This window comes from Cottoperca gobio, chromosome 6 (genome assembly GCF_900634415.1).
Source record: "Cottoperca gobio chromosome 6, fCotGob3.1, whole genome shotgun sequence".
Classification (NCBI taxonomy): Eukaryota; Metazoa; Chordata; class Actinopteri; order Perciformes; family Bovichtidae; genus Cottoperca; species Cottoperca gobio.
Window position 1 is genome coordinate 6,261,463 of NC_041360.1, and position 25,831 is coordinate 6,287,293.

The window sequence follows — 25,831 nt, forward strand, 5'->3', positions numbered from 1 at the left end:
CAGACACACTAACAGTTCACTACAGTTACACTACAGACACACTAACAGTTCACTACAGTTACACTACAGACACACTAACAGTTCACTACAGACACACTAACAGTTCACTACAGTTACACTACAGACACACTAACAGTTCACTACAGTTACACTACAGACACACTAACAGTTCACTACAGTTACACTACAGACACACTAACAGTTCACTACAGTTACACTACAGACACACTAACAGTTCACTACAGTTACACTACAGACACACTAACAGTTACACTACAGTTACACTACAGACACACTAACAGTTCAATACAGTTACACTACAGACACACTAACAGTTCACTACAGTTACACTACAGACACACTAACAGTTCACTAGAGTTACACTACAGACACACTAACAGTTCACTACAGTTACACTACAGACACACTAACAGTTCACTACAGTTACACTACAGACACACTAACAGTTCAATACAGTTACACTACAGACACACTAACAGTTCAATACAGTTACACTACAGACACACTAACAGTTCACTACAGTTACACTACAGACACACTAACAGTTCACTACAGTTACACTACAGACACACTAACAGTTCACTACAGTTACACTACAGACACACTAACAGTTACACTACAGACACACTAACAGTTCAATATCTCACAGTGTTATCTGCTGTATGATGTATGTTATGTGTGAGGGTGACAAAGTGACAACTAAAGATTAAAAATATGAAATGTGTTGTTTGGTCCAAACCACATTATATTCAACAACATTATTATTATAGTATTTTTTGTCTTTTTTTTATTGTTATCACACTTTACCAACATGGGTCATTTTAGACCTGTGTGTGTAAACCTGATGTAGTGATACAAAAACTATTTTAATTTATAAATTAAGAAATAAAAAATGAAAATAATGATTTGTGGTCATCAAAAACAAGATATTTAATGAATACTTGGAACATTAAATGATTAAATAAATTGATTTCCAAAATTATAGCAAAGAAACACTGAGCCATGCATGAAATCACATAGGAAACAAATACGGGTCCTTTTGGACCCATGTTGCGCATTAGAAGGGGTTTGCATAGCTTGTGTGCCAAAGAGGTTAAAATGCCTGCTGGGATATGCTGTAATGCTGATCTATTATCTCTGTTGAGTCTCTACAATCTGCCCACCTTCATGCAATATTCTGCCTTGCCAAATGTGTAGACACAGATGTATACATATATATAAATATATATATATATAATATATATATATATATATATATATATATATATATATATATATATATATATATATAAATATATATAAATATATATATATATATATATATATATATATATATATATATATATATATATATATATATATATATATGACATCTGGTAAGGCCAGAAGTTGTTAAGTGAACAGAAAGAAAACATAACTGCAGTGGCCATAGCTGAATGCACACTGACCCCTAGTGAATAATCTGTAGAAGTGACTCAGACCTGCTGTTCTGTCAAAGCACGTGACCACAGTTTGTCAGAATGATTTCAATCTGATGACAAAGCTGTGTGTGAGGACACGAGAGAAATAGTCACACGGAAGGCTTATCGTATGAAAAATCTGCTTTATTAATGCTTTGGCAATATCAAAGGACTTCCATGTAATGCCATTACTTTTAGTTTTCAAACCTTTTGTCATAGCAATAAGGCCCAAAGCGTATCTTGAATCTTAACATACGGAACTTGAACTAATTTTACTGGAAGTACACACATCCACACTGCAGTGTACGAGGACGGGTGTGCATCGTGCAAATACACATGCACACTGACATCAAGAGTGGGAAGTTCCATTGGTAACATCCTTCTTATGGCAGAAAGTGACAGGATTAACTTGGCTGCAAACCCATAATGTCTATTTTTCATGTAATACAATGTAACCTGGTTATAAAGTTAAAGTGCTTATTGTTAAAACATTTGGCTTTATAAAGTTTTGTGCTGGTTGTTACATTATTAATCTATCTATCTATTTCCTGAATCCGTTTTAATAAAAACTCAGCTGCGCCCACCGCTAACTTGGGTAGAGAAGTATTCTGGTGCTCAACTGGCTTGAACTCAACTGGGCCTCCAGTATGACCAGACAGCCCAGTCAACACATCGAGCAGTTCTCACTGGGGGACATCATGAGGAAACGTTTTTGGCGAATAGAGACTTGTTGGGTAAAGGGAACCTGTGGGCAGTTTGTTCTGGAATTATTTTATATTGAAGAATTTGTCCCGATAAACTGTTGACACTGTGCTTCAGGACACATTTTCAAAGTTTTTACATTGTTATTTCTCAATGCAGCATTGACAAATCTCTATCGTAATAAGGCAGCAGCATGGACTGTATAAGAAGTGGATGTCGTCAAAGTGACGTCACTCACTTGTTAGTGGTTTTGAGGCCTGTTAAAGTTCGAAAACACAGAGAGCATCCAGACCGGACATCTGTCAATCACAAGGTAGCCATGTCATAACGCATACGCTGTTTTATTGTCTCCTATTCCTATCATATTGTAGTGAAGCAGACTTGAGAAAAATTGAGACAATACACTCAAAAATGAAAATGTTTACTGAGGTAATAAGCAAGTGAGAAGTTGGGTAATTTTGTCATAGACTGTTGGACTTCTTTTTGCAACCAGTCGCCCCATACAGGCCATTACAAAGACGTTTAGGCCTTTACACATTGACTTCACTTTTGTGACCCGAAGGTTGTTGCTTGGAAAGCAGCCAAAATCTCAGAAAAGACAAAACATTGGCACATGAAATGTAAACTATCTGCAGGGAAGCACTTATGTGTCACATCCTACTACGAGAAAGCTACAGAGTCATTTCAGTAGGGGGCACTCAGTTTACTCACTACTGCACTGTGGCGGTGATGTAGTATGTAACTGAAACAAGCTGCTGGATTTAGCTGACAACGAGTTTCACCAGACCAGTGGGAGAGTCTGAAACATCTTTGTTTTTATGACTCTGTGAACATGTACCAGACACTTTTATTGTCATTTACGGTGGTGTAGTCCAGTAGAAATTATTGGCAGTACTGTAAATATAATTACCATCTGAAGGACTAATGTAAATATGATGCGGCTGGAGTTACTGGAAAGCAACGTGTCGAATTCTCTCTGTAGTTACTCATAGTATCTTTAATTTTCTTGCATTTTGAACGTGAGCAGAAAGTAACAAAAGCATGCCTTCATGCCCTTAACTTATAAAACATTCATGAAAACCTTAAAAATTAAAGGCACATGCTATTTCTTTTAAAGGAATTTCAGGAAGATAAGGGCAAAGTGTGAACCTTTAAAACATTATGAAGCCAGAAACTGATAAAAGTACGATGGGGAACTTCTGTTTCTTATTTAACTATTTCTCTCATGTATTTTTTAAAATAAAAATAAAAATCCATGTGTACTTCGCCTACAGTTCTGAGCAAACATTTTTGTCACACACACAACTGAAAGCGTTCAGTCACACATTTCGCACATGGATGCATTATACATCTATGGTTTCTTGTATAAAATAAAAACGATCCATCTGGGAACTGACAATCTGGTTTTGGTTAAAAAATAGAGGCAGTTCTTTTAGGTAATAATTCATAGTATACAGTTTCACTCATGTATTACCAAAATCAGCTTAAGGGAATTTGTGTGGGAAAGTACTTCTTTATCTTTACCAATACATTCACAAAGTGTGAGACTACAATCCAAACCATCAGTTTTTTGCAGTTCAAGTATTGAAGAGGGGTTTCTTCACAACATGTGGGTCTACTGTAGCTGCGCTCATTGTAGGATAGTAAGGATCCAGGATTTTAAAGTTTCAGCAGAAGTCTGCCAGCTGCTGGTCTGCTACTTTGGTCCAGACTGAAATATCTCAACAACTATTGGCTGGATTGTGATGAAGTTCAGTACAGACTTTCTTGGTTCTGAGACAATGAATCCTGATAATTTTGGTTGAGCTACTGACTTTCTCTCGACTGCCAGCAGCAGGTTGACATTTCTGGTTTTGAGTGAAATATTTCAACAACTGTTGGAAGGATTTTCATGTCCCCTTCATGATGCAGTTGTGGTGATCTGTGTACTTAATCTAGCTAGTGCCACCGTCAGGTCAAACTTTTAGGTTTTCCAATGCAAAACTAATGATACTCCCATTAGCTTCATCTGTACTTTGTGTAAAGATTACAACGCATTACAACCGACGGAAATGGTATGAAATGGTATACACTTCCTGTCTCCTAAGTGAGGCGGTCTAATGGAGTTATATTTTGCTAACATTAGATATTTACACAGCTAACAAATAAGTTTAGCATTAAGAAAGTAGTTAGCTAGGACATTTGCGAACACTAGATGATGAAGTTAATATGAAGCTACCACCAGCCAGTTAGCTTAGCAAATAGACTGGAAACAGTTCACCTGCTGTCCACACATCACAGGTAAAACAATCCCACTCCCAGCTCCTCTAAACCTCACTATTAAACACATTGTTTAAATATGACACTTTGCTGTTTTGTCCCAGACTGTTTCTTGGCCAGGACCAGTAAGTTTTCTGAAGCCAAGCTAACCAGTTGCTTCATATTTCACTGTAAAGACACAAAAGGTGATACAAGTCTCCTAATCCAACAGTTTGAACATTATTTGTGACATTTTGGGAAATGCACACATTTGCTATCTTTACAACTATTTATTTATTTTTAATCAGTGATGCTAAACATTTGGCCATCACATTAATGGTGCCTCTGAACAACGAATTAAAGAACAATGATTCGAAACACTGTAGATGAGATATGATTAAACGCTGTACAGTCACGCAAAGAAAGTATGTGGGACTGCTTTTTTATTTTGTTTTTTTCCACATACATAAAACCATATGTGCACCGTAGCAAAAAAAAAATGCTTGTATTTACAAAAAAGAAATTTGATATACACAAAATAATTATAATACAAAAAAAAGAGAAAATCCTTCAGCAATCCTTACGACAACATAGCAAGTACGAACAAAACTTTGTTTTTGACACTTTGTGAAGTTTTTGTGCAGAGATTCTTTTTCTTACAAGGAGATAAAGTGTGTGTATATTACAAAACTCTGATGCACATCAAATATGCAAGCTGCGGCCAACATTCGCTGTGCGTACGAGGGTAAAAAACCACGACAAGCTTTCTGACCATTTATCAATGAAACCTTGTTTTACTCGCGACACCATACCTTCAGTGTATTGAATTTAACTATTAAATACTAATTACAAATGTAACTTAATTATGTTGCCTTTGCAAGATTTTCTTCTGGTGAGCAAACTTATAATGTATGATTTCAAATGAAAGGGGGTCATCTAACTTAACAAAAGGATAAATCCAAACTCTTGTAATGTAATGGAGTGACATAAGTATTGCCTAAAGGCCAAGGCGGAAAACTCAAAGCACCTTAGAACAAAATGCTGATGTAGAACTACTGAACGCATCCTCCTGAAAACACAGTTTAACAGTGTCTCTAAGTGAAAATATTGATGCTGCGAACAGATTCAACCAGATTTCAAATCCACGTCTCAGTCACAGACCGTCAGGGCAGCAAATTCAGTTTCGGCACCTGAGTGCTTCCGCAGCTTTTCAGAGATCATTCATAAACAGCAGGTTTAAGAATCAACACAGAGCTACCAGAGAGTAAACCTGGGATGGCGGTTCTGTCATAGTGATGGTACTTAAATACAATATCATTTCCTTTGGATTATTGAGCCAATTTCTGCCAAACAATGAAATTCTAAAGAGAAGAATTATCAATGTGAATAATATAAAAGACACAATCTCTGACTGAAAAAGAATTATTTGAAAAAAAAAAAAAAAACGTTTAATACGTTAGTTGTTATTGTTTTGACAGTTTAGGAATAATTGGTAGTGTGTAAAAGCATCACCTAGATTCAAAATCCTTTTTGGATTGAAGGCCAGGATATTCAGGGAACATTTAAAAAAGGTAAAGATAGATGGGCAGTGCTGCCTTAATTAAGTGAGAATTATTTAGCCTGTACATATACATTACATATAATACACATTAAATCTGAAATATTGAGATAACCTCACATTGTCATAACTGCCCATCTATATAACCATAAAACATTGCCCTTACACATGCCCATAGTTGTGTTTACTATCCAAATATGGCTTTTGGGGATTTCTGTCACTAATAGTTATTTTATGATCTTCATCTTTATGATTTCTGATGCTTCCTGCAACGACAAAAAAGATTCAGTGGTTCTTTAGAACTCCGGCAAACTCAAAACTGCTGAAACTGCTCAGTGACAGAGTTCAATGAGTTCAACGACCTGGCCATCAGTGAATTCCCTGTTACAGAACATAACAAGTGTATAACTAATATGTTTAAAAAAAACACATGCAAAATATATCTATGTCCTAAATGTTCTCCATGAAAAGCTCAGGGCTTATATTCAGACAACTGGTTAGAGTCTGATGGTAGACAAGGTTCTGGAGAGGTTCATGTGCTGAGCTCAGGCCAGCTCACTGTGGTGGGCCAAAGCTTTTTGTCCCAGTTCTGGTCCCACATTAAAGGGACCTCCGGACTGTTGTCTTGGCTCTGCAATGATTTATGACCATCGGAACATTACAGACTTGACAGATATGGCAGTTTGCCAACATGTTTCGTTCTGTAGACACCAGTGATGTTCACCTTAAATCAATTTGAGAGCAAAGAGGAGGGAGAGAAAAATACCATAAAAAAAATACTTTTTGCCAATAGCAGCTAGTTTGATGATCAGTCTTTACGTAAAATAATATTAAAATCAAACTTTTCCATTCCCTCCAGTCTAGAAGAAATGGTCAAATAAATTATTTTTAGGCCGACACGTATATTCTTGCATAAGTGTGCATTAGTACTGTGTGTGTCTGCTGATGTGAGCCAGTTATTTATCCCAGCAGCAGCCCTGACAGGGCGTTCAGGTCTCTCATGTACGGGTTGTCGCTGAGGATGCGGTCGATCCGTTGCTTCTGGTCGGGGAAGATGTCGTACAGCTTTCTCTTCAGCTCTGACGTCTCCCCCGGCGACCGCTGGGGAGGGGGGGGAGGGCGAGGGGGAAGGTGAACGGCGAGACGGGTGCCATTCGGGGGGGCCAGAGTGGGGCCAGTGCGCTGTGGGGTGGGGCATCAGGGAGGTAGGGGGCCGGGGCGTGGAGTGGACGGCCTGGACGAAAAGCGGCTGCTGCTGCTGCTGCTGGGAGGCCGGCCGGAAGTCTGGGGGTCTCATAGGGAGAGGAGTGGCTGGAGCCCTCCTGACAGGATGAGAGGGAGAGGGAGGGAGTGAGTGTGAAAGATGCAACAGGCCAGACATTTACTGAAATACAAGCACCAATAGTTTTACTAACATTTATTAAGTCATCGGATATATAAATGCAAGTATTTCCAGGACATTACGACCTTTGATTTGACTGGTACTGTATATAGATGGTTTCCTCTGGGCCTTAATCTTACACATATCTGCTGACAAAACATACCAGTTGTCTTTACGCAGGAAGATGTCTAGATGAGGTCCGTTTTTCCCCAGAGGGTCATCTGGGATCATGAAGTGGTCCTCCACAAAAGTAAACTGAAGCAACCTATCAGTGAGAAGGAAATAAATAAGACTTTTTTTATAAAGTTAAATAGGATTTTTTCATTCCCCAATTTCTAAAATGTCTAAACAGATCATACTAATTTTGACTTTAGAGGATAAGGGCAACTATTGTGGCAATTTGACAAGTGAATTTGTGATCTTCCTATTAAAAGAAATAACACACATTCGGCCTGCCTTATTTGCTTGCAAGGTTTCAGATCGCGACAGAATTTTGACAAAAATGTATCTAAACAGAAGAATAATTGAAAATTCCAAGTATATAAAACATGTACAATATTTGTCCTGTATGAAGGATTGTGCCTCTTGTGGCCGAAATGAGTATTACAACAACACTCCTGGCAAAAAGAAAGTCTGGCATGAAACTTTTTCCCTCCCGTTTCACAGATTATTATTATTATTTTTTTTAAAAGCACTTAGAAAGATTATCCTGGCAAATTTTTTTCAACTCTTAAGTCCTAAACACAGGAAATAAAACAATTTAGATTAGAATATAGATCATAAGTTTCTTATTTTCTATATGCTCATCTAATGTATTTACAGAGACTGAGACCAAAGGTACACTCTGGTCGGGTCACCTTGATATTCTTGTATCTCTGGTATCTGGATGTCTGGAAACACAGCTTCCCACTTGGTCACTATATAGTCTAAAAGTATTCTCTGTACTCGTCACAACCGTTTGACACTCTGTTTTGTTGTTCCAGTCCTGCAGGAATCAAGAGCTCATTTCTTTAACCAAGTATCTTTATCTCAGTATAATAGATTTACTTCTCACCACCCTTTAGTTTAGTTTGTATCGGCTGAATTACACGACAATAAAAAAAAATTCTCCCTTGCCTCTCAGGGCATCTGTATATTTTGCTATAACGTGTTTGGCCACCATGAGATGGAGGTGGACTGAACGTTTGCCAGTGAGACAGTGAAGTGGCCTCAACTAATCTGCTTGAACTAGTCAGACCAGACTAACCAGGAATTATCCTGTGACGGCAGCATCATATAACACGGGAAAATTAGGTTGAACCAGTAGAGCGGGTCAGATGACCTGGATTTTTGTCAGATCAACTCCTAGTGAAATGCTGTATCGCCAGAGCAATAATAAATTCTAATATAAGAAAAATAAAACAGTCAAAATGAACCTGCATAACATCATCGTTGTAATTATATTTGCTTGTGATCTCAAAATGGTAAGAATTTCTTATAGTTGTTTTTATTTTTACATTTAAATCAAACGAGAATAAAGCTTCTTTCGATTAGCATTAGGCGCTACAACAATGTCGATAAAAGTAAATAAAAACTACATCCTTAACATTTGTCATCCAGCTGGCAGTCTGCCTCAGCGGACTTTCCAGTGTTATGTTTGGGTTGTGAATGACTAACTGAGCTGTGTATTTGTAACACACCTTTCTTGAATGATCTTGCACCATGCGTCCGAAGTTTCGACAAAGTCCCTCAGGTTGTCATTGGTTACGATTATCCCATCTGTTTTTTCTGCTAGGTGGAGCAGGAACCTGAGAGAGAGCGAGAGGAAGACTGGATTAGACAGTTCGGGATTTTCCCTGTGTTCAAAGGTCAGAAGCTGGTTGTCAGCTGGTTCCCTGCAGCTCACACAGGGGAGGAACACCTGGCCAGTGATTGCAGTGTGCTAAATCATAATACACCGTTTAAAAAAAACAAAAAAAAAAAAAACTTATTTTACTAGTCAAATCTGTCCTCTAGTAAATCAGCTTACGCATCTCTATTATGAAAATACATTATGACTGCAGTTGGTGATGGGCGGGAGGAACGTAAGTGACACATAATGTTAGATATTTGCGTAGGAGGAGATGAGTTCATAATGGAACCGAAACGCCCAGAGATAAGCCAGTGGCGCAATCTCTCACAGCACTACCACCAAATCACCCGCGTCTACTCGGTGTTGTTTTGGCCGCCTACATGAGAATTTTGAGATTGGTGGACTCTCTCCTCAAAGATGTTTGTGTGAATGAAAAGGTTTAAGACTGTGTGTGTGTGTGTGTGTGTGTGTGTGTGTGTGTGTGTGTGTGTACCTGTCGTCATGTGAGGATATCCTCTGGCCACACACCTCTCTGGAGGGAGTGAAGGAGAGCAGTCGCAGGTCTTCTAGCTGGTTTAGAAAGTGTTGCTCTGTAAAAAAAAATATATTTTATGAGATTTAATAATTTAATAATTAGATTGATATTACATGATATGATGACATGAATAGATCCTACATGCTCAAACACGCAAGTAGATTATTAGATTATTATTAGATAATATCAGATTTCCACTTTTAACCAGATACGGTAATGTTAAAGAATGTATTAGGAAAGTTTGTCTCTGTAACTGAGCATTGAATTTGAAATGAAACAGGTTATAGCGTTTACTTCAGCGGTAACTTGATTCTGTGTATAAAAAGGTGCATCACCCTTAAAACTGAACTTCAGCACTTTAACCTGCTGTTTCACGTTTTTTTTTTTTTTGCACTAACCTTTATTTGATAGATGACAAGGTAGAAATGGGCGTTGTGGTTATATTGCAACAACTTGGCTACCAAGGCGCTCCACTAATCACCGTTTAATTAGACATACTATGTGCTACAGCAAAGAGCCAAAACAATGAAAAACATATCACTGTGTACACCTGCCCACGTGTACCTGTTGTGAATCGGTCCCTCTTCTGACGCCACTGGGGGACAAATACTGTGATCTCCCTGTGGCCCCGCCTCCAAAAGGTCTCCACAGCCAGCGCTATTCCTCGACAGGAGAAGAACCGATGAAGGCCGTGACTGGAGAGATGAGGAGGAAAGAAGAGTGAGGAGGAGGAGCGTGTGAAAAAAAAAGTTAAGTGAAGAGTAACAATGGTGCATATTGAATCTCAACTTCTGTTTGACAATCAGCAATCATGTGTATACATTTATTTTCTTTTTTACTGCGGAGGACTAATTAAGCAATTTACACATAAAAAGAAAAGAAAAAAGAAAACAACTAGCATTGAGGAATTAAGGAATATAAGCCCAGTAAACTGACACGTTCCTAATAAAAACACAGATGGGCAGCATACTTCTACAAAAGCACCAATGTGATCAGCATCAATACTGTCCCCATCAAGCAGATGGGTTTTGGCCATGACATGGCTGAGCCACAGTAGAAACTGATTCTTTGTTCTCGTCACTCACAGCAACATTCATTAAGTCTGGGGCCACCGAGACCACAAGGTTGTAGTGCAACAGCATCTCTAGCCTTATTTCACTATAGAAATACAATAAATGTGTTGCAATGAGTTCCACGCAGTGAGGTATACAGAGTTTATATTTGGGTTAAAGAGAGCATTGCATCTTATTGTTAATTGTATCGGCAGATAGTTTAGAGTTGAGGTGTAAGAATCGCATAGGAAAGAAAAGTTGGATCGGTCCCTCGTGTACTACATCCCCACAAGACACATCGTAGGTCAACCATGTTCTAACATATGCTCTGTCTGGCCCGCATTAAGAGCTCCTCTGGACGACAACAACAACAACAACAACAACAACACATGGAAATAAACTACAGCATTTAGCAAATAAGGCAGAGCTGCAAGTTCTGAAATCTAATCAGGTCTTATTGATGTGATCGATTGACATAAGTTCAGAACATTTAATATATTAGCAGCACTGAACGTCAAACTGGCTTCAATGGTCTCCCTGGCAACCGAAGTAATGACACACCAGGCAGTTATTTTAGTAGTAAACAAACTGCATTCATACACACACCAACTGCACATCACATCATCAGCTGACCTAGTTTGATGGTGGTGACGTGCACAGTCTGTACTTGCACGTAAGACAGCTGTAAACAACAAATGGGTCGCTAGGACAGAAAACCACAAACGACACAAACAAACACCAACAGAGCTGAGAAACTCCCCGAGCAGCCACAGCGAGCAGGAAGCTGCTGCAGGCTCTACACACTAGTGACGTCCTCGGCAATGTTTTCAAGCGTATTTATTTATATACACCTACATGTTATTCTTTATTTGATGGTCTCAGGTGTGCGTTAGACGAAAATTCTGCCTAATTACTACGCCTTGAACTTCCATTGATCAGCATTTTTTTAAATTGAACTTATTTGTTACGTGTTCGAGTCTTTCTGACGGTGATAGTCATTCAAGCTATTTTCATGTTGGGGAAATCTAGTTGTAAACAGGATTATCTTCAGGGGAAATGTTTGACTCAAATCTGACATTTGCAGTAAATTAAGAAGTTTGCACATGGTCACAAAACCATATTATCTTCACAAGACCTTTACATTTTCATTGTGACGGAATACAATTAAAAACTGAAAGGCCTACTGGTTATTAGGGTCCAACAAGCCAGACTAGTGCTATTTTTTAAACCAATGTTCTCACAAAAAAACTAAAAACTGTTCTAAATGGTCAAATTGTTGCCTTATGAGTGGAGCTTCTCTTCACTCTACTTTGTTTTTCCTTGTCATGTGGATCCGTTATGTCTCTACTGGTAACTTCCCTGTGCACTGTGCTACTTTCTGGATCATCAATGAGGCCTCACGTGCGCTGTGGTGAAACAGACGCACAGCAACAAGTCTGTGTAGCTGCTCGTTGCACAAATATTTTGCCGGTGTCCAGCAAAGTGGCGTAAGTTTGGCCGAAAACAAAAAGGTTTCATGGCACCCAGTGTGGAAAAATAACAGATCCATTTCCCTGTCCCAGTACTTGTACAGTTCATGTAACAGATTACAAACAATCTTTCTGTGACATGGACAAACACAAAGTAAAGGACAGACACAGACGGTCAGAGCCGCAATGCAAACTCAAGGGAAGTTCCACCAACTGTTGAAAGAGAAAGTGATGAAGGACACCGCAGCAGGAAGAGATTATGCAAGCAGTAAAATCAGCATGAAACCTGGACGCAACCTGACGAGGGAAAACGTCAGAGCTCATTAGGATACGTTTTCATAACCTAAAAACCTCAAAACAAAAAAGACATTATCATTCACTTAGAGCACTTGTGGCCAACAAACAAAACAAATAACTGGGTTTATCAGATCCATGACTACTGTGATGTTCACAAGCCATCACACTTATAACTGTGTGTCTCACTTTGCAGTGATGAGGAAATCTTTTAGTTCATCCTGTATGACAGATGTCGAGTCAGAGGTGACCCAAGCTTTTCCGTTTAGGCATACTTCTGGAAAGGAGCGATGGAGAGTGGGAGTGACACAGAACGTGAAAGGAAGTGGTTGCAAAAGTGAGAAGTCAAGACAAGGTCATTTGTGATGAAGACTGATGACACACCAGCAGAGAGTGAGGACAAAACAGAAACTACACACACACACATTTTTACTAGAAAAGGCCCTTTCTTCCCAAAAACACCCACTTATAAAATCATGTTGTTACAACTGCTTTCGCTCTGACACACACTCACACACACACACACACACACTTTCACACACACTGACGATTATCTAGTCCAGGGGTCGGCAACCTGCGGCTCAGGAGCCACATGTGGCTCTTTAACCCCTCTGTAGTGGCTCCCTGAAGCTTTGACCAAAAGAAACATGGAAATAAATAACATTATTTTTATGTGTTTCTTTGTTGCACAGTGGACAATCTTTCAAACGGAACACCTCTTATCTTGGAGGTGATATTGTGACACTGAAATACTTTTAATTTAATGTTTACATTTCGTCCACTAAAACATGCGTCACATTCTCCTGCGTCTACGGGCGCGGCGCCTTTCCCTGCAGGGGACTAATCTTGAGTTTCCGACCCCCGGCTAACTCGGTAAGCTAACAATGGATACAACTAAAAAAAGAAAAGTCTCGGAGGAAACAAGAGAGTTTAATTCTGCGTGGACAGATGCATTTGCTTTTACTGCCAACGATGCTGGTTTACCTGTCTGCTTGATATGTGGCAAGAAATTAGCTAACAGCTAAAAATGTAACGACGAAAGACGTTTCAAGAACAGACACACGAGCATTTGCCGAAAAGTACCGAGCTGGAGATGCGCGAAAAAAAAGCGATTTCTGAACTTCTGCTGAAAGCGGAGCGGAGCAAATATTATATTATAAGTCTTCAAACTCAACTACTGCTGCTAGTTTTGTGGCCGCTGAGGAGATAGTGCGGCGTGGAAAGCCGCTCACAGATGGAGAACACATGAAAGAAGCACTCTTAAAGATATCAGAGCATCTATTTTCAGACTTCAAAAACAAAGATGAAATTGTTCAGAACATTTGAGATATGTCTCTCTCTGCAAAGACCGTCAAGGACAAGGCCATTAAAATGGCAACACACATCACCAGACAGCAAACTGAGGACATCAATTCAGCTGAAGCATATTCAATCGCCTGTGATGAGTCAAGTGATGTGAATGATGTTGAACAGACAGCGCTGTGATGCAGGTGTGTGAACTGTGATGTGGTGCAGGAAGAAATCATTGAGTTGATACCGCTAAAAGAGTTTGGTGTTGTCCTAATAACAATTAAAAACAACAATACAATCTCAACAGTTTCCTTTGTATTTCTGTAATTTCATAAATGCAACAAATATAGTATAACTATATATACAACTTAAGCTGTGTTATGAAATATGTGTTGCGGCTCCAGACACATTTTATTTGGTGGAAGAGGGGGCAAGATGGCTCTTTTGATAGTAAAGGTTGCCGACCCCTGATCTAGTCTCTTAAAAAAACTAAATCATCCCAGTCAGAAGTACAAAATAAACATTTTTCTGCATGTAAACATTTTAGGGCTGCAGCCAACCAAAGACAATCTTGGTCAACTCTTTAACCAATGGATTCGGGCGATGAGGAAAACTCTCTCTCTCTCTCTCTCTCTCTCTCTCTCTCTCTCTCTCTCTCTCTCTCTCTCTCTCTCTCTCTCTCTCTCTCTCTCTCCTCTCTCTCTCTCTCTCTCTCTCTCTCTCTCTCTCTCTCTCTCCTCTCTCTCCCTCTCTCCCTCTCTCCCTCTCTCTCCTCTCCCCTCTCTCTCTCTCTCTCGCTCCCCTCTCTCTCCCCTCTCTCTCTCCCTCTCCCCTCTCTCTCTCTCTCCTCTCTCTCCTCTCTCCCTCTCTCTCCCCTCTCTCCTCTCCCCTCTCTCTCCCTCTCCCCTCTCTCTCCCTCTCTCTCTCTCCCTCTCCCTCCCTTAATCTGAGAGTTTCTTTGGAATTCACATCAAAGATGGTTCAGATTTTTTCTGCCACAGGAAAGTGTTGCATTGCTGTGCAACTTCCATGACACACTATTAAATACATTCCTTTGAATTTCATAGGAATAATTTGTGTGGATAGTCCGGCCCGTTAAGAGATGGCTTCACTTAAATGTCCTTCTTGTACATCCATGTAAGGACAGATCCTGCTTTACGCCAGCACATCTGAGCTCATATTTGCTTGTGTGTGTGGTGCAGACTCACGCCATAGCCACGTTGCTGCCATCTATGATGATATGTCGGAGATCCTGACAACCCGGCTCATTTGGCAGCTTCAGAGTGCTATGGAGTCGTCTCAGGTGACTGATGGAAACGAGCAACCGAACCAGTGACCGGGGGTGCCGGGGGGGTCGTTTGCAGGAGGAGTCCTGGGCCCTCCGACCCCATGATAACCCCATGTGGCTTATGGTCTGATAGGGAGAGGCCCGAGGGCCGAGTGATGGGCTGAGCTGACTGAGGGGTCAAATAAAACAGAAAAACAAAGAAGTGATTCATGAACCATAAATAAAACACCCATAAAAGTGGTTTAAGCTTTCAATAGCAGCTCTGGGCTTTGTGGTGGAGAAAAGCGAAACTGAGCGATATGACATTTTGACATAAAAGTATACACGGCTAAACAAGTAGATTGTAGTACCCTCCAGGGGATATAGAATAGAGATATAGATATAGAAGATAGATAGAGAGGAGAGAGATAGATGAGAGAGAGAGAGATAAGAGTAGATGATGAGAGAGAGATATATATATATATATATATATATATATATATATATATATATATATATATATATATATATATATATATTATATATATATATATATATATATATATATATATATATATATATATATATATATATATATATATATATATATATATATATTATTATTTCATTATTCATCAGTTTCATCCAGAAATGATTCGTCAGTGGGAATGTAAGCAAAGCACAAACTAACTGTGAAGTTATCTGCTTTGTCAAATTCCCAAGATAAAAGAAATCCACTCCAATAGGGACCTTGGAAACTAACACCCTTAAAACTCCACCATCATGTAAACAAAAACAACATATTGTAGCTCCTCTCCAGACACATGCATATACTCATATATTATGTTTTAACTGAAAAGTCAATTTGCAGTGTATGTGGCGGCGGTTTATGGTTTTACATCACACTTTTTCGTATTGGAGCATCATTGGCTTCCAAACAAGTTGTGATGTCAAAAATCATCTCATGTAACTAAGATGTAAAAACAAAAAGACACTTTCCTCCTCCAGCACACTGATGTGAAAACATTCAAGTCTTCTAGTGACTTCTTGACTCTTCTAGCTCTGCACATACATCATTCTGCACAGTGAAGACCAAACATCCAAGAGAAGCCACAATAAGCAAAACACATACTATGAGTGCAGGGGGACTTTAAGGTAATACCTACACTGGGGGTCGAAGCTAAGGATGAGGTGGTGGCAGTCAACCACTGAGGCGTGCTGCGCAGCGCTGTCACAGTCTCAACCTTCACTGATCCTCCTAAAGTCTGGGTCCCACCCCTCGACAGGTAGTCCCTCTGAGAGACACCACCCCCTCCCCTCGCCATATAATCTGTTCTGGATCCTGACTGGGTGTCCAGGTGTGGCACTGTCATCATCCGGGACGTCCTGCTATCTGCCGTTTTGGTATTGGTGAGGATGACGTCGTCGTCATCGTCAATGGTAATAACGTCGTAGTTTCTTGCTCCTCCTTGAGCACTAGAGCTTCTTTTGATAGTGATGGCCTGAAAGGAGAATGTTTTTATTATAATCTTCCTTTTCTTTTTTTTGGGAGAAAAATGAGCATTACACAATTCTGTTCTGTCAGAATGTTGATATAAAGTAAATACAATTTAACATTCACTCATTAAGCAAGTTATGAAAGAAGTTAGTCATTTGAAAAAAAAGAATTCCGATACCACCGAGATGATGACTTTATGATTATCACGACATTAAAGATATAAATATTGTCGAGCCACATCGGCGATGTTTCATAGATACATCTGAGGCCGGCTTGATGAGCCAAAATGAGGTGACAGTATGTGGTGTCATAACAGAAACAGAAATAAAAGATCCAGTAAGAGAAGTCATGAGATATGAAGCAATTGATTGGAAATGATTTCAGATGAAGAGATCGGAGTTAAAATGGGGAGAAGCGGGCTTTGAAGAAACCATTTAAATGAGAGATGTAAATGTGACTCTGGGCTATGGATTAAATGTGGATTTTACAGGTGTGTGAAGGGAAAAGATGGTTAAGTTCATGTTGCATTAGCTGCAATGTATCATGCAAAGAAGCAACTCATCTGTATTGCTCTGTGATTTCAAACCTTCAAACTAAGTCTTTCATCTCTTGGTCCGAGGGGTTCGATTAAATGTGGGATGAAACAATAATGTTGAACTGAGAAGAAATGTTTATGTGAAGGGGTGTTACCTGCTGCGTGCTGCTCTCGCTGCCGCTGCACTGCCTGCGGTGCCCCAGACCGTTGCTACTGCCTCCATGCTGATTGGGCTTAATGTTCTCTTTCGACCTGCCCGGGTCGACCAACGTTCTGCTTAGCTCGTGCTCCTTCTCTCTGAATCGAGAGGGCGTGGAGGAGCAGGACGACGATGAGGAGGGAGTGTCCGGGGAGCGCACAGAGTTCAACCGTCTTTCTTTTTCACCTCCTTTTGACCCCTCTTCACAACGCTTGGTTTCCTCAACGATTTTCTCCAGAACGAGGAAGGTATCTTCCGTCTGTCCCGTCTCCTTGACAACACGCTCCACCACTTCCTGCTGGTAACCCATGGTTCTGAAGAAAAGGGTTTTATTTGGCAGTAAGAGAGGTGTTGCAGAATTGAAGGATAGGCTCACATTTTATCACCTTAAAATAATAGTCACATGCCCCACTGAAAGAGTTTTTACCTCTGATAAGGAGGTCATGCGTCAGTTTTGTTTGCTCGTCTGTCAACAGGATTACGGAAAAACTACCGGAAGGGTGTAGCATGGGCCAAAGAAAAAGCCATTACATTTGGAGTGGATCCGAGTCGCAGGGTGGATACACACATTAGGTGTCACTCTGGTTAATATTGTGAGATAGGGCTTTTGTGCTGCATTCAGATGGTGCAAATGTGTTGTTTAAACACTGAGTGATATAATACAACACATCTTCTTTGATATTGGACACCCCGCAGTCGCAAGAATGACTTCCTAACTTGGGAAACGGGACCATCCGAGGAGCTTGTGAACGCAGCATTGGCCTTGGCGGAGGAGGTGGCTGTTATCGCTCCCCTTGTTATTGCTCCCCTTGTTATTGCTCCCCTTGTTATTGCTCCCCTTGTTATTGCTCCCCTTGTTATTGCTGGCTGTGAAGAAATACTTTCCAAACACAAGTCTAATGTACAAGACGGGAGAGAGTTCCACAGTTCTTATCTTTTGCAAAATTGTTCAGTAAATTTCAACCAATGCTAAGATGAGCAGTCTGAGACACATCAAGAAGGTGGTTTTTTTGTTGTTGTAACAATCCCACGACTGCTGCTGCTCAGCAACAAGACACGTCACAATACAAAGACATCATCAGAGGAAGATGCCCACTTCATTTCAACTAAATAAGTTCAGCTGAAGCCTCGTAAGCTTCAGTTGACCATGGAATGTATTTTTGCACAGAAGAAGAGTGTAGATTATCTCTTATATTAAAATCACTTTACAAAGGTATGTCTTCTCAGCCGGTACGGACAGGAGGAACTAAAACAGCAACTGCTCAGTCTTTCCATGTAAATTTGGGGATAGTATGAGCATTGTTTTAATGACGACTTGAATGTAAACCTATACTTGAACACATTAGAAAGATGAACAATAATCTATCTAAAACCCTGTATAGCCTGAAATCATGAAAATTAAATAGCAAGTCATATTCTCTTTGACCACAACTACATATTAAGGTAACAAGTCATTTCCTCAATAGCCCTCATGTAATTATGATTCCTTTGCAAACATTTCAAACTATTGTGACCTTTACCTGAAGAAATTGACCAAACAGCGGAGGTTGGTTTCTGGGCTTACTGCTTCCCCTTCATCTGAGATTCCTTCACTGGGGTCCAACATGATCACACCGACGACTGTGTTTGCTTTTCCTGAGGAAGAGGAGGAGGAGGAGGAAGAGGAGGAGGATGATATTGCAGAGGGGGTTTTGGATCTACAGCTGCTACTGCCCCCCCGGCCTTCTCTGTCCCTCTGTCGCTCCCTCTCTCTCGCTCTCTCCGGCGACTCATCCCTCCGCTCCAGAGAGTATTGTCTCTTTGTGTCGCGAGTCTCGCTCTCGGATGAGCGCCGCTTGTGCGAAGGCCGAGTGCCGTTGATCAGGACAGCCTCGGGACCTGAGCCCATCGCTCCTCCTGCTTTACCACCTCCACCGACAGATGCTGCTCCGGCCCCTTTCTCCTCAAAGCTGGTGCCCAGGATGCGGTTGGAGAGTTCCGTCACTGGGGTGCTACTCTGCGAGCGGTCCTGGTCGACCTCTGCCATGCTGGGATGCAGCATCTGGTTGAGCTGAGCCTGGGAGGAGAAACACAACATCACATCAGAAAGTACAGTAAAAGTTCCCCTCAAACACTCGCCATGGTCATGATTCATATCGTACTTCCATGCTGGCCCTTGTTGTGGAATTCAGCCGATACAAACTAAACTAAAGGCTGGTGAGAAGTAAATCTATTATACTGAAATAAAGACACTTGGTTAAAATACAAAACAGAGTGTCAAACGGTCTGGCCTGAAGTTCGAAGTACAGAGATTACAATTAGACTATATAGTCACCAAGTGGGTGGCTATGTTTACAGACAATCGGCTGTTCAACTACGCACGTCCAGCTGATACCAGAGACACAAGAATGTCAAGGTGACCCGACCAGAGTGCACTTTTGGTCTCAGTCTCTGTAAGTAGGACAACAAGAAGATGAGCATATAGAAAATAAGAAAGTATGAGACACAATAAATAATTACCATTACACCCTTCATGGTTCTCCTTACCTAAACCAGAGTTTGTGTCACAAATCTTTCACTTAGTTCCCGGCTGCCAGAATGATCTGACTTCTGTTCTTAAACTTTCCTGCTGTTTCATAAGTTGTGCTGAATTAGAACGGCTTCTAAATGCCTAAAAGTAACATAGAGAAACTTCATGAACGTTTGCAAGTTTAATCAATTTACATTGAAGGGTTTGAAACTTTGAAAATGTAAGTTGAAGTGAAATCTATTTTCAAACTGTAACAACCTGCCCTGTGTTGACTAATATATAAAAAAGGTATCCTGCAAACAAACAGGCCTTCACAGCAGTAGCGTAGGAAGGACTATAAAAAAAGAAAACTGCATAGGCCTAAGTATTATGTTTTTCATCCTGCTATCCCAGGTGGACTATTGCGATAATGTGATGTAGGTAAAAAAAATTAATAAAATACAATTATAAATTAAAAAAATATTAATATTACTACCAAATCATGAATCCAGGCTTGACAGAACAGCTTCTATCAAGCCTGGAGGCATAACCGAGAAAAGCCCTCAGAGTAAAAACTGTGAATACTATTCCACATCTTTTGGAGAGCGCTGTTGATCTTGATGCTTGAGGATTTACAAATGTTCTTGTAAAAACAGTCCGTTTCACAGGTTATTTCCGCTGCTGTGAAGCATCCAAGTTAGTTATGTCATGTTTGATCATGAACTTCTCAATGAGCTGGAGGAATCTGACAATGTCACCATTTGTGTTAGCTCTGAACTTCATGAAGTCGTAAATCAGACTGAAGCAGTCCGTAATAAATAATGTGGAAGACTGCAGTCGAAATGTTGCAAAATCAATTATTTCGTTAGGGTTGAATCTGCTGATGGAGAGCATCAGCTTTCAGTTTATTCTCACAACTTCCTTCTGAATATTCAGCAAGTGGGTCCAACATCCTATCCAGCAGCATCAGCTTCTTACTGTCTGATCCAGATTTTAGGTACGTTTTCCAACTCCAGTCAGGCTGTTGTGAATGTTTAAATGCCAGTCTTAAAATGCACCCCCACCTTATTTCTTGACATAACAGGAGCACTGTCAAAGCAGAAACACACGAGCGCTGGGTCCAAATCCAGTGGCTTAAGCACTTTCAAAATCCTCTGTGAAATTTCCTCTACTGACATGTCAACGGTTTCCACAAACCCAATAGTCATCTCTTTTACCAGGTATTAACAGGTATACACTAACCAGGGAAGATGTGTTGGTGGTAGTGGGGCTATGAGCCAATCCCAGTAACTCTTCCTTCAGGGCACTGGGTAGCAGAAGAAGTTCCATAGTGTACTTATCATCCCTTTCCTCCACAAAGGACTTGAAGGCTCGTTTCACTGCCGGCTCTCTGTCACTCGGTAGACTTCGCTTTTCCTGGATACATCACAAACACACAGATTGTCAATGGGACTGTAAAACCTTCTCTACTAGATTTACGGCCAAGATTCATATAACAGATGTACAGGAAAGTGAAGAGTGAAGGTAGCTGAAACGTCCTCCATCACTAAAAGCTGTCAGGTTCATCCATCTCGACTAAACTACTGCTTAGTAAGATTGTGTGTGATGACAGATGATTAGTAACCCCACCTGGAATAGTGCTACAAATTGCTGAACTCTGCTCTGGGCCATCACTACGGGTTCAGCCCGGCCCAAGAGCCGCAGGCGGCCTGGCTCAGGCACCACAACTTCAGCACTTGTGTCCCGTATGAGCCTGTCCAGGAAGAGGCCCCGGGCCCCAGCAAAAATACAGTGCATGTCCACTGGGTACCGCTCTTCTTTCTGTAGTTCTGGATCACAGAGTCCTCGCACATATTCCTGCACGACAAGGAGAACAAATAAATAAAACTGTGATAGGACTACACTATAATTATTATGAAGGTACTGCTTTTTGCAGCTTGACAAACAAACTCTGGAACAAAAAGCACAACAGAAGCACACATACACTTATAAAAATGATAAAAATGATTTGGTAAAAGCTACAAAAGCCAAACAGGGCCCTTGAGAGTCCTTCAATTAGAATACATTTTAGTGACAGATTCTTCTAAAAATATATCTGGGATTTCTTGCAAAATTTATAATGAAGTACAGCAAAATTAAATACATACATTTATTTGACAGGGCTAAAGCCAAAATTGGTTGCATTTCCTCTTTTAGTGAGTAGTCGAGTACACACCCACCCCTTACTGGAGAGAAGTAAAGCTGACACGTGCTGAAACTAAACACTTCATTGAGTCAGGGAATCTCCTGGCTATGGGAAATGTTCGGATGAATCAGCTGCAGGTGGGTGCGGTAGGTTCCTTACAGATACGGTGTCACATTTCTTTAGCGTTAATGTGTAAAAACTAACTCAGTACTGAGAATGAAAAGTGACTCAACAATGATGAAGCGGGGCAGAAAGAAAGAAAGAAAGAAAGAAAGAAAATCAGCTCACAAATATTTGTCGCTTTTAAAATCAAACAACCAGTAACTCTGTAATATCCAAATGGGCTGAGATATTGTAGCTGCTGGCACTATAACTAGAAAGACAATTAAAAATAGAAATCTGGTTTTTAGAAGCAACTTTTACTTGTTTTGTAGTAAATCTACTTGGTTTTGTGATTTTTCAGCAAACAATATGTTTATGTAAGCAATGGTTCTGGACCTTTAAAGCTTATCCAACACATTTCAACATTTATTCCAAATTGTAGTAAACAGTAGCACACAGACAGGAAGTTGCATCTGCCCCATTACACATAAAGTGCTAAAGCAATGAAATTAAAAGGTTGATATAGTCTATTGGCAGTTAGCTGTTCTAGTAAAATACACACCACACCAATCAAACAGGATGCAAGTAGCTCAAGTAATTACATTCTGGTTGGACATTAGACGGCTATAGGGGGAAACAGAGTTTTGGCTTTATTTGGGGTTATGTTTAAAAAGGAATCAACATTTAAGTTAAATTTCAAACCATCAAACCAAAGTGATGTGACTGAAACGCTCCCTCTATTTACCCAATGCCAAAATACACTACAACGCAGAATATGACATTCAGATCAGGTACAAGAAGCAAATACTTGGCCGTCAGCCACTGATTCATTTTCAAAACTGAACACAGTCAATCACAAGCGGTATGGTGCCTTCTGGAAGTCAAACAGACAGCTTTGCATTGCCAACTTGCTGATGCTGTGAGAAGTAGCTTCAAACTGTGGTAGATTGTTGAAAGAGAAAATAACAAACGGGAATATTTTCAATCATGTGCAACATGTTTTTTTCGTGGTTAAAATAAAACATTTACATGAAAGCTACATGGAACAAGAAAGCTTGTCATGGGAATAATGGCAGTGATTTCCCAACTAGAGAAAGCACCGACACACCTTGGTATGCATACGCAGGAAGCCAATTATGACTCCTGTGTCATTCTTATCACGAATTGAACAGTAAAATTACTATTTCCACATCACCTTCTCGGTTGACTGGCAGAGCTTGGAACAGCTGGTTGCAGGGGAGCAACTTAGCAACTAAAATAAGACTCATGACACAAGATGAAGAAGTGTGGCAGATGTGCTTGTATCGGAAATCACACAGGAATTAATAAATGTGACAAACAGGAATTTTGCATGTGTAACCATAGTGTAAAATCCTTTAAATGCATCTCAGGCTCAGATGCCTTTTAAACTGATTGTTGTTGTGAAGTTCACTTGTGTCAGATGATGTGATGGAGTCACGCTGAGCATTGTGTCATTAGGTGTGCTGCCACATTGTCCCACAATTTTAGATGTCAGATTTGATAGTTTTGAACTATAGTGCACCAGGAATCCCCAAAGAGCATTTGATGCAATTTGAGATCGTCCTCAGGAAATTAACGAATGCAATGCATTCATGCAGGGTTGCAGAACTGATACACGATATGTACGATACACTGCCCTTGATACCTACGTCCTCACAATAAGAGGAATTCTACAATAATTGCGAAAGAAACGCCATACAATGTTTGTAATATCTGTGCACATCCCTATGTGGACCAAACTGCATTAAGTCTAAGCTCGTTTAACACTAAGAACCGCAACATGTAAACACATGCCTATATTTGAATGTAAAGTACAACAGCCATAAACTAATGCAAACAATTTGGAAACTGAAATGACCCGTCTATATCCAAATGTGAGACTGTGTTCATGACATCATTTGGAGGCTTCTTTTCCAGGCAGACAATACAATGACAAAATCAAATGTCATGGCATTGACTGAATACCACAATGTCAATAGTGTGGCGATATATGGGGAACGTTAAGACTACTGTAGCTTTCATAGAATATCCGATCTAAATTTAGGGGTGGGTGATGTTATGTCACTGCGGATGTGGTGGCTAAGAAGAAAGAGACTTTTAAATATATTTCTTAGCGACTACACAACAACTTCAACAAAGTTAACTTTGTGGCGCAGCCTTTATAAACTGAAGGCAAAACAGAAAATAGCTAGGCCACATCTAATCTCAAGACGACATCATATCCCAGCTCGTGCGTTATCAAAGTTAGACGCTGGTGAGACGCATGATAAACAACAGAGACAGGTGACAATCACGGGACACTAATACACCTGTTCACCAGCCACACACAAGCAGACAGTGAGCGCGACTGCCAGCGTGGTGGTTATTTGCGCTTATCTTTGATAAAAACAACTCAGTGTCACAGTGGACTGTTGGCTGATCGATAGAAAATGCAAGCGAAACAGTATAACGGGACCTCACCTTTGCCTTTGACACGTCGTCTCTGTTTCCTATGAGCTTCAGCCATATCTGCCGTGATGTTTTGCTACCGTGCGGCAGTCCCGTATGGTCCAAAAGACCGATAATGGTGAACGCAACTTTAAAAACCTGCTCCACTCGAGGCTTGGCACATTTCAGCTCTTCTTCTTTATCCTCTAGCACTGTAAACTCGTCCACGGTGGGGGCCTCTAGCTGCTGCCTCTCGGCTGACGCAGGGAGCCTGCTGGTCGGCTGCTCCTGGCACGTTAGCTCCGTGGCTCGTCTCATCCCGAGGAGGGGCCGCGTTGTTGACATTCCGCCTCTCAGTCTGGCCGTCGCTCCCGACAACGACGTCTCAATATTCAAACCTTTCGGTGCTGGTAGGAGCCTTTGGCGCTTTCATGGTCTCTTTTGGTGTGTACTCCAGAACAACGAGGCGACGTTTACAGTGTATATCGACATGAACACAGAGGTAGAGCTAGCCTAATAACTCGGAAGCCCCGAGTGACGTATCCGGAAAGTCCCAGTGATGGCGTCATCAAAACACGACAGCTAAGCGTGCTACTCAAGATGTTTATCTGCAGTGGTGGAATAACAAGTACTCGTATCTTTTACTTAAGTAGAGTAAAAGTACCAATACTACAATGCAGAAGCACTCATTTTGCAGAATAGCCCATTATCGAATAATGTAGGCTGTATAAGATTAATGGTTCATGATTTTTGATGTAATAATGTATTCATCACTTTAATATTTTGGGGAGTGAATGTGGGACTACTTTCCCCCTGAGGATCAGTAAACTCTGATATAAAGTATTTGTTGACTATATTTTGTATTATTAATCGGAATATGGAAAATAATTAGTTACAAAATGTGTACTTAATTACTTTCCACCATTGCTGATCTGTTAAGGTGTTGTGAAAACAAACAAACAGTGACCTATATTCTTACGTCAACAATGTACATAATGATCCTGTAAGATAAGACTGTTTTGTCGTATGCTACCACCAGAAGGTGTTGACACAGCGTCTATGTGAGAATATGAGCAGCTGATGGCTGTTTGCATAAGTGAGTGTGCAGCTAGTAGACAACTGTCACAAGTGTTTAAATATTTGAGGTTATAAAAGAGATGCATATTATAATTATATTGTGTTTAAGCAAATTACTATAATGTATTTTGCACTGCAAGCAACAAGGTAGACTATATACATTGTGCAGAGAGCGGTAGGTAGGTCAAGTCCATTTTAATT

General features: G+C 40.3%; 1 protein-coding gene across 1 annotated transcript; it reads right to left on the reverse strand.

The window, feature by feature from the left end:
- Positions 1-6,802: 6,802 nt before the first annotated feature.
- n4bp1 (nedd4 binding protein 1) lies at positions 6,803-25,156 on the reverse strand. Its single transcript, XM_029433926.1, is given in 17 exon segments — positions 6,803-7,092; positions 7,094-7,301; positions 7,524-7,625; positions 9,040-9,147; positions 9,685-9,781; positions 10,291-10,421; positions 15,040-15,119; positions 15,121-15,184; positions 15,186-15,229; positions 15,231-15,260; positions 15,262-15,288; positions 16,265-16,600; positions 17,287-17,644; positions 18,851-19,386; positions 21,061-21,234; positions 21,448-21,675; positions 24,587-25,156. Coding segments are annotated over 17 exon segments (2,988 nt in total). The 5' UTR covers positions 24,899-25,156; the 3' UTR covers positions 6,803-6,939.
- Between the last annotated feature and the right edge of the window lie 675 nt (positions 25,157-25,831).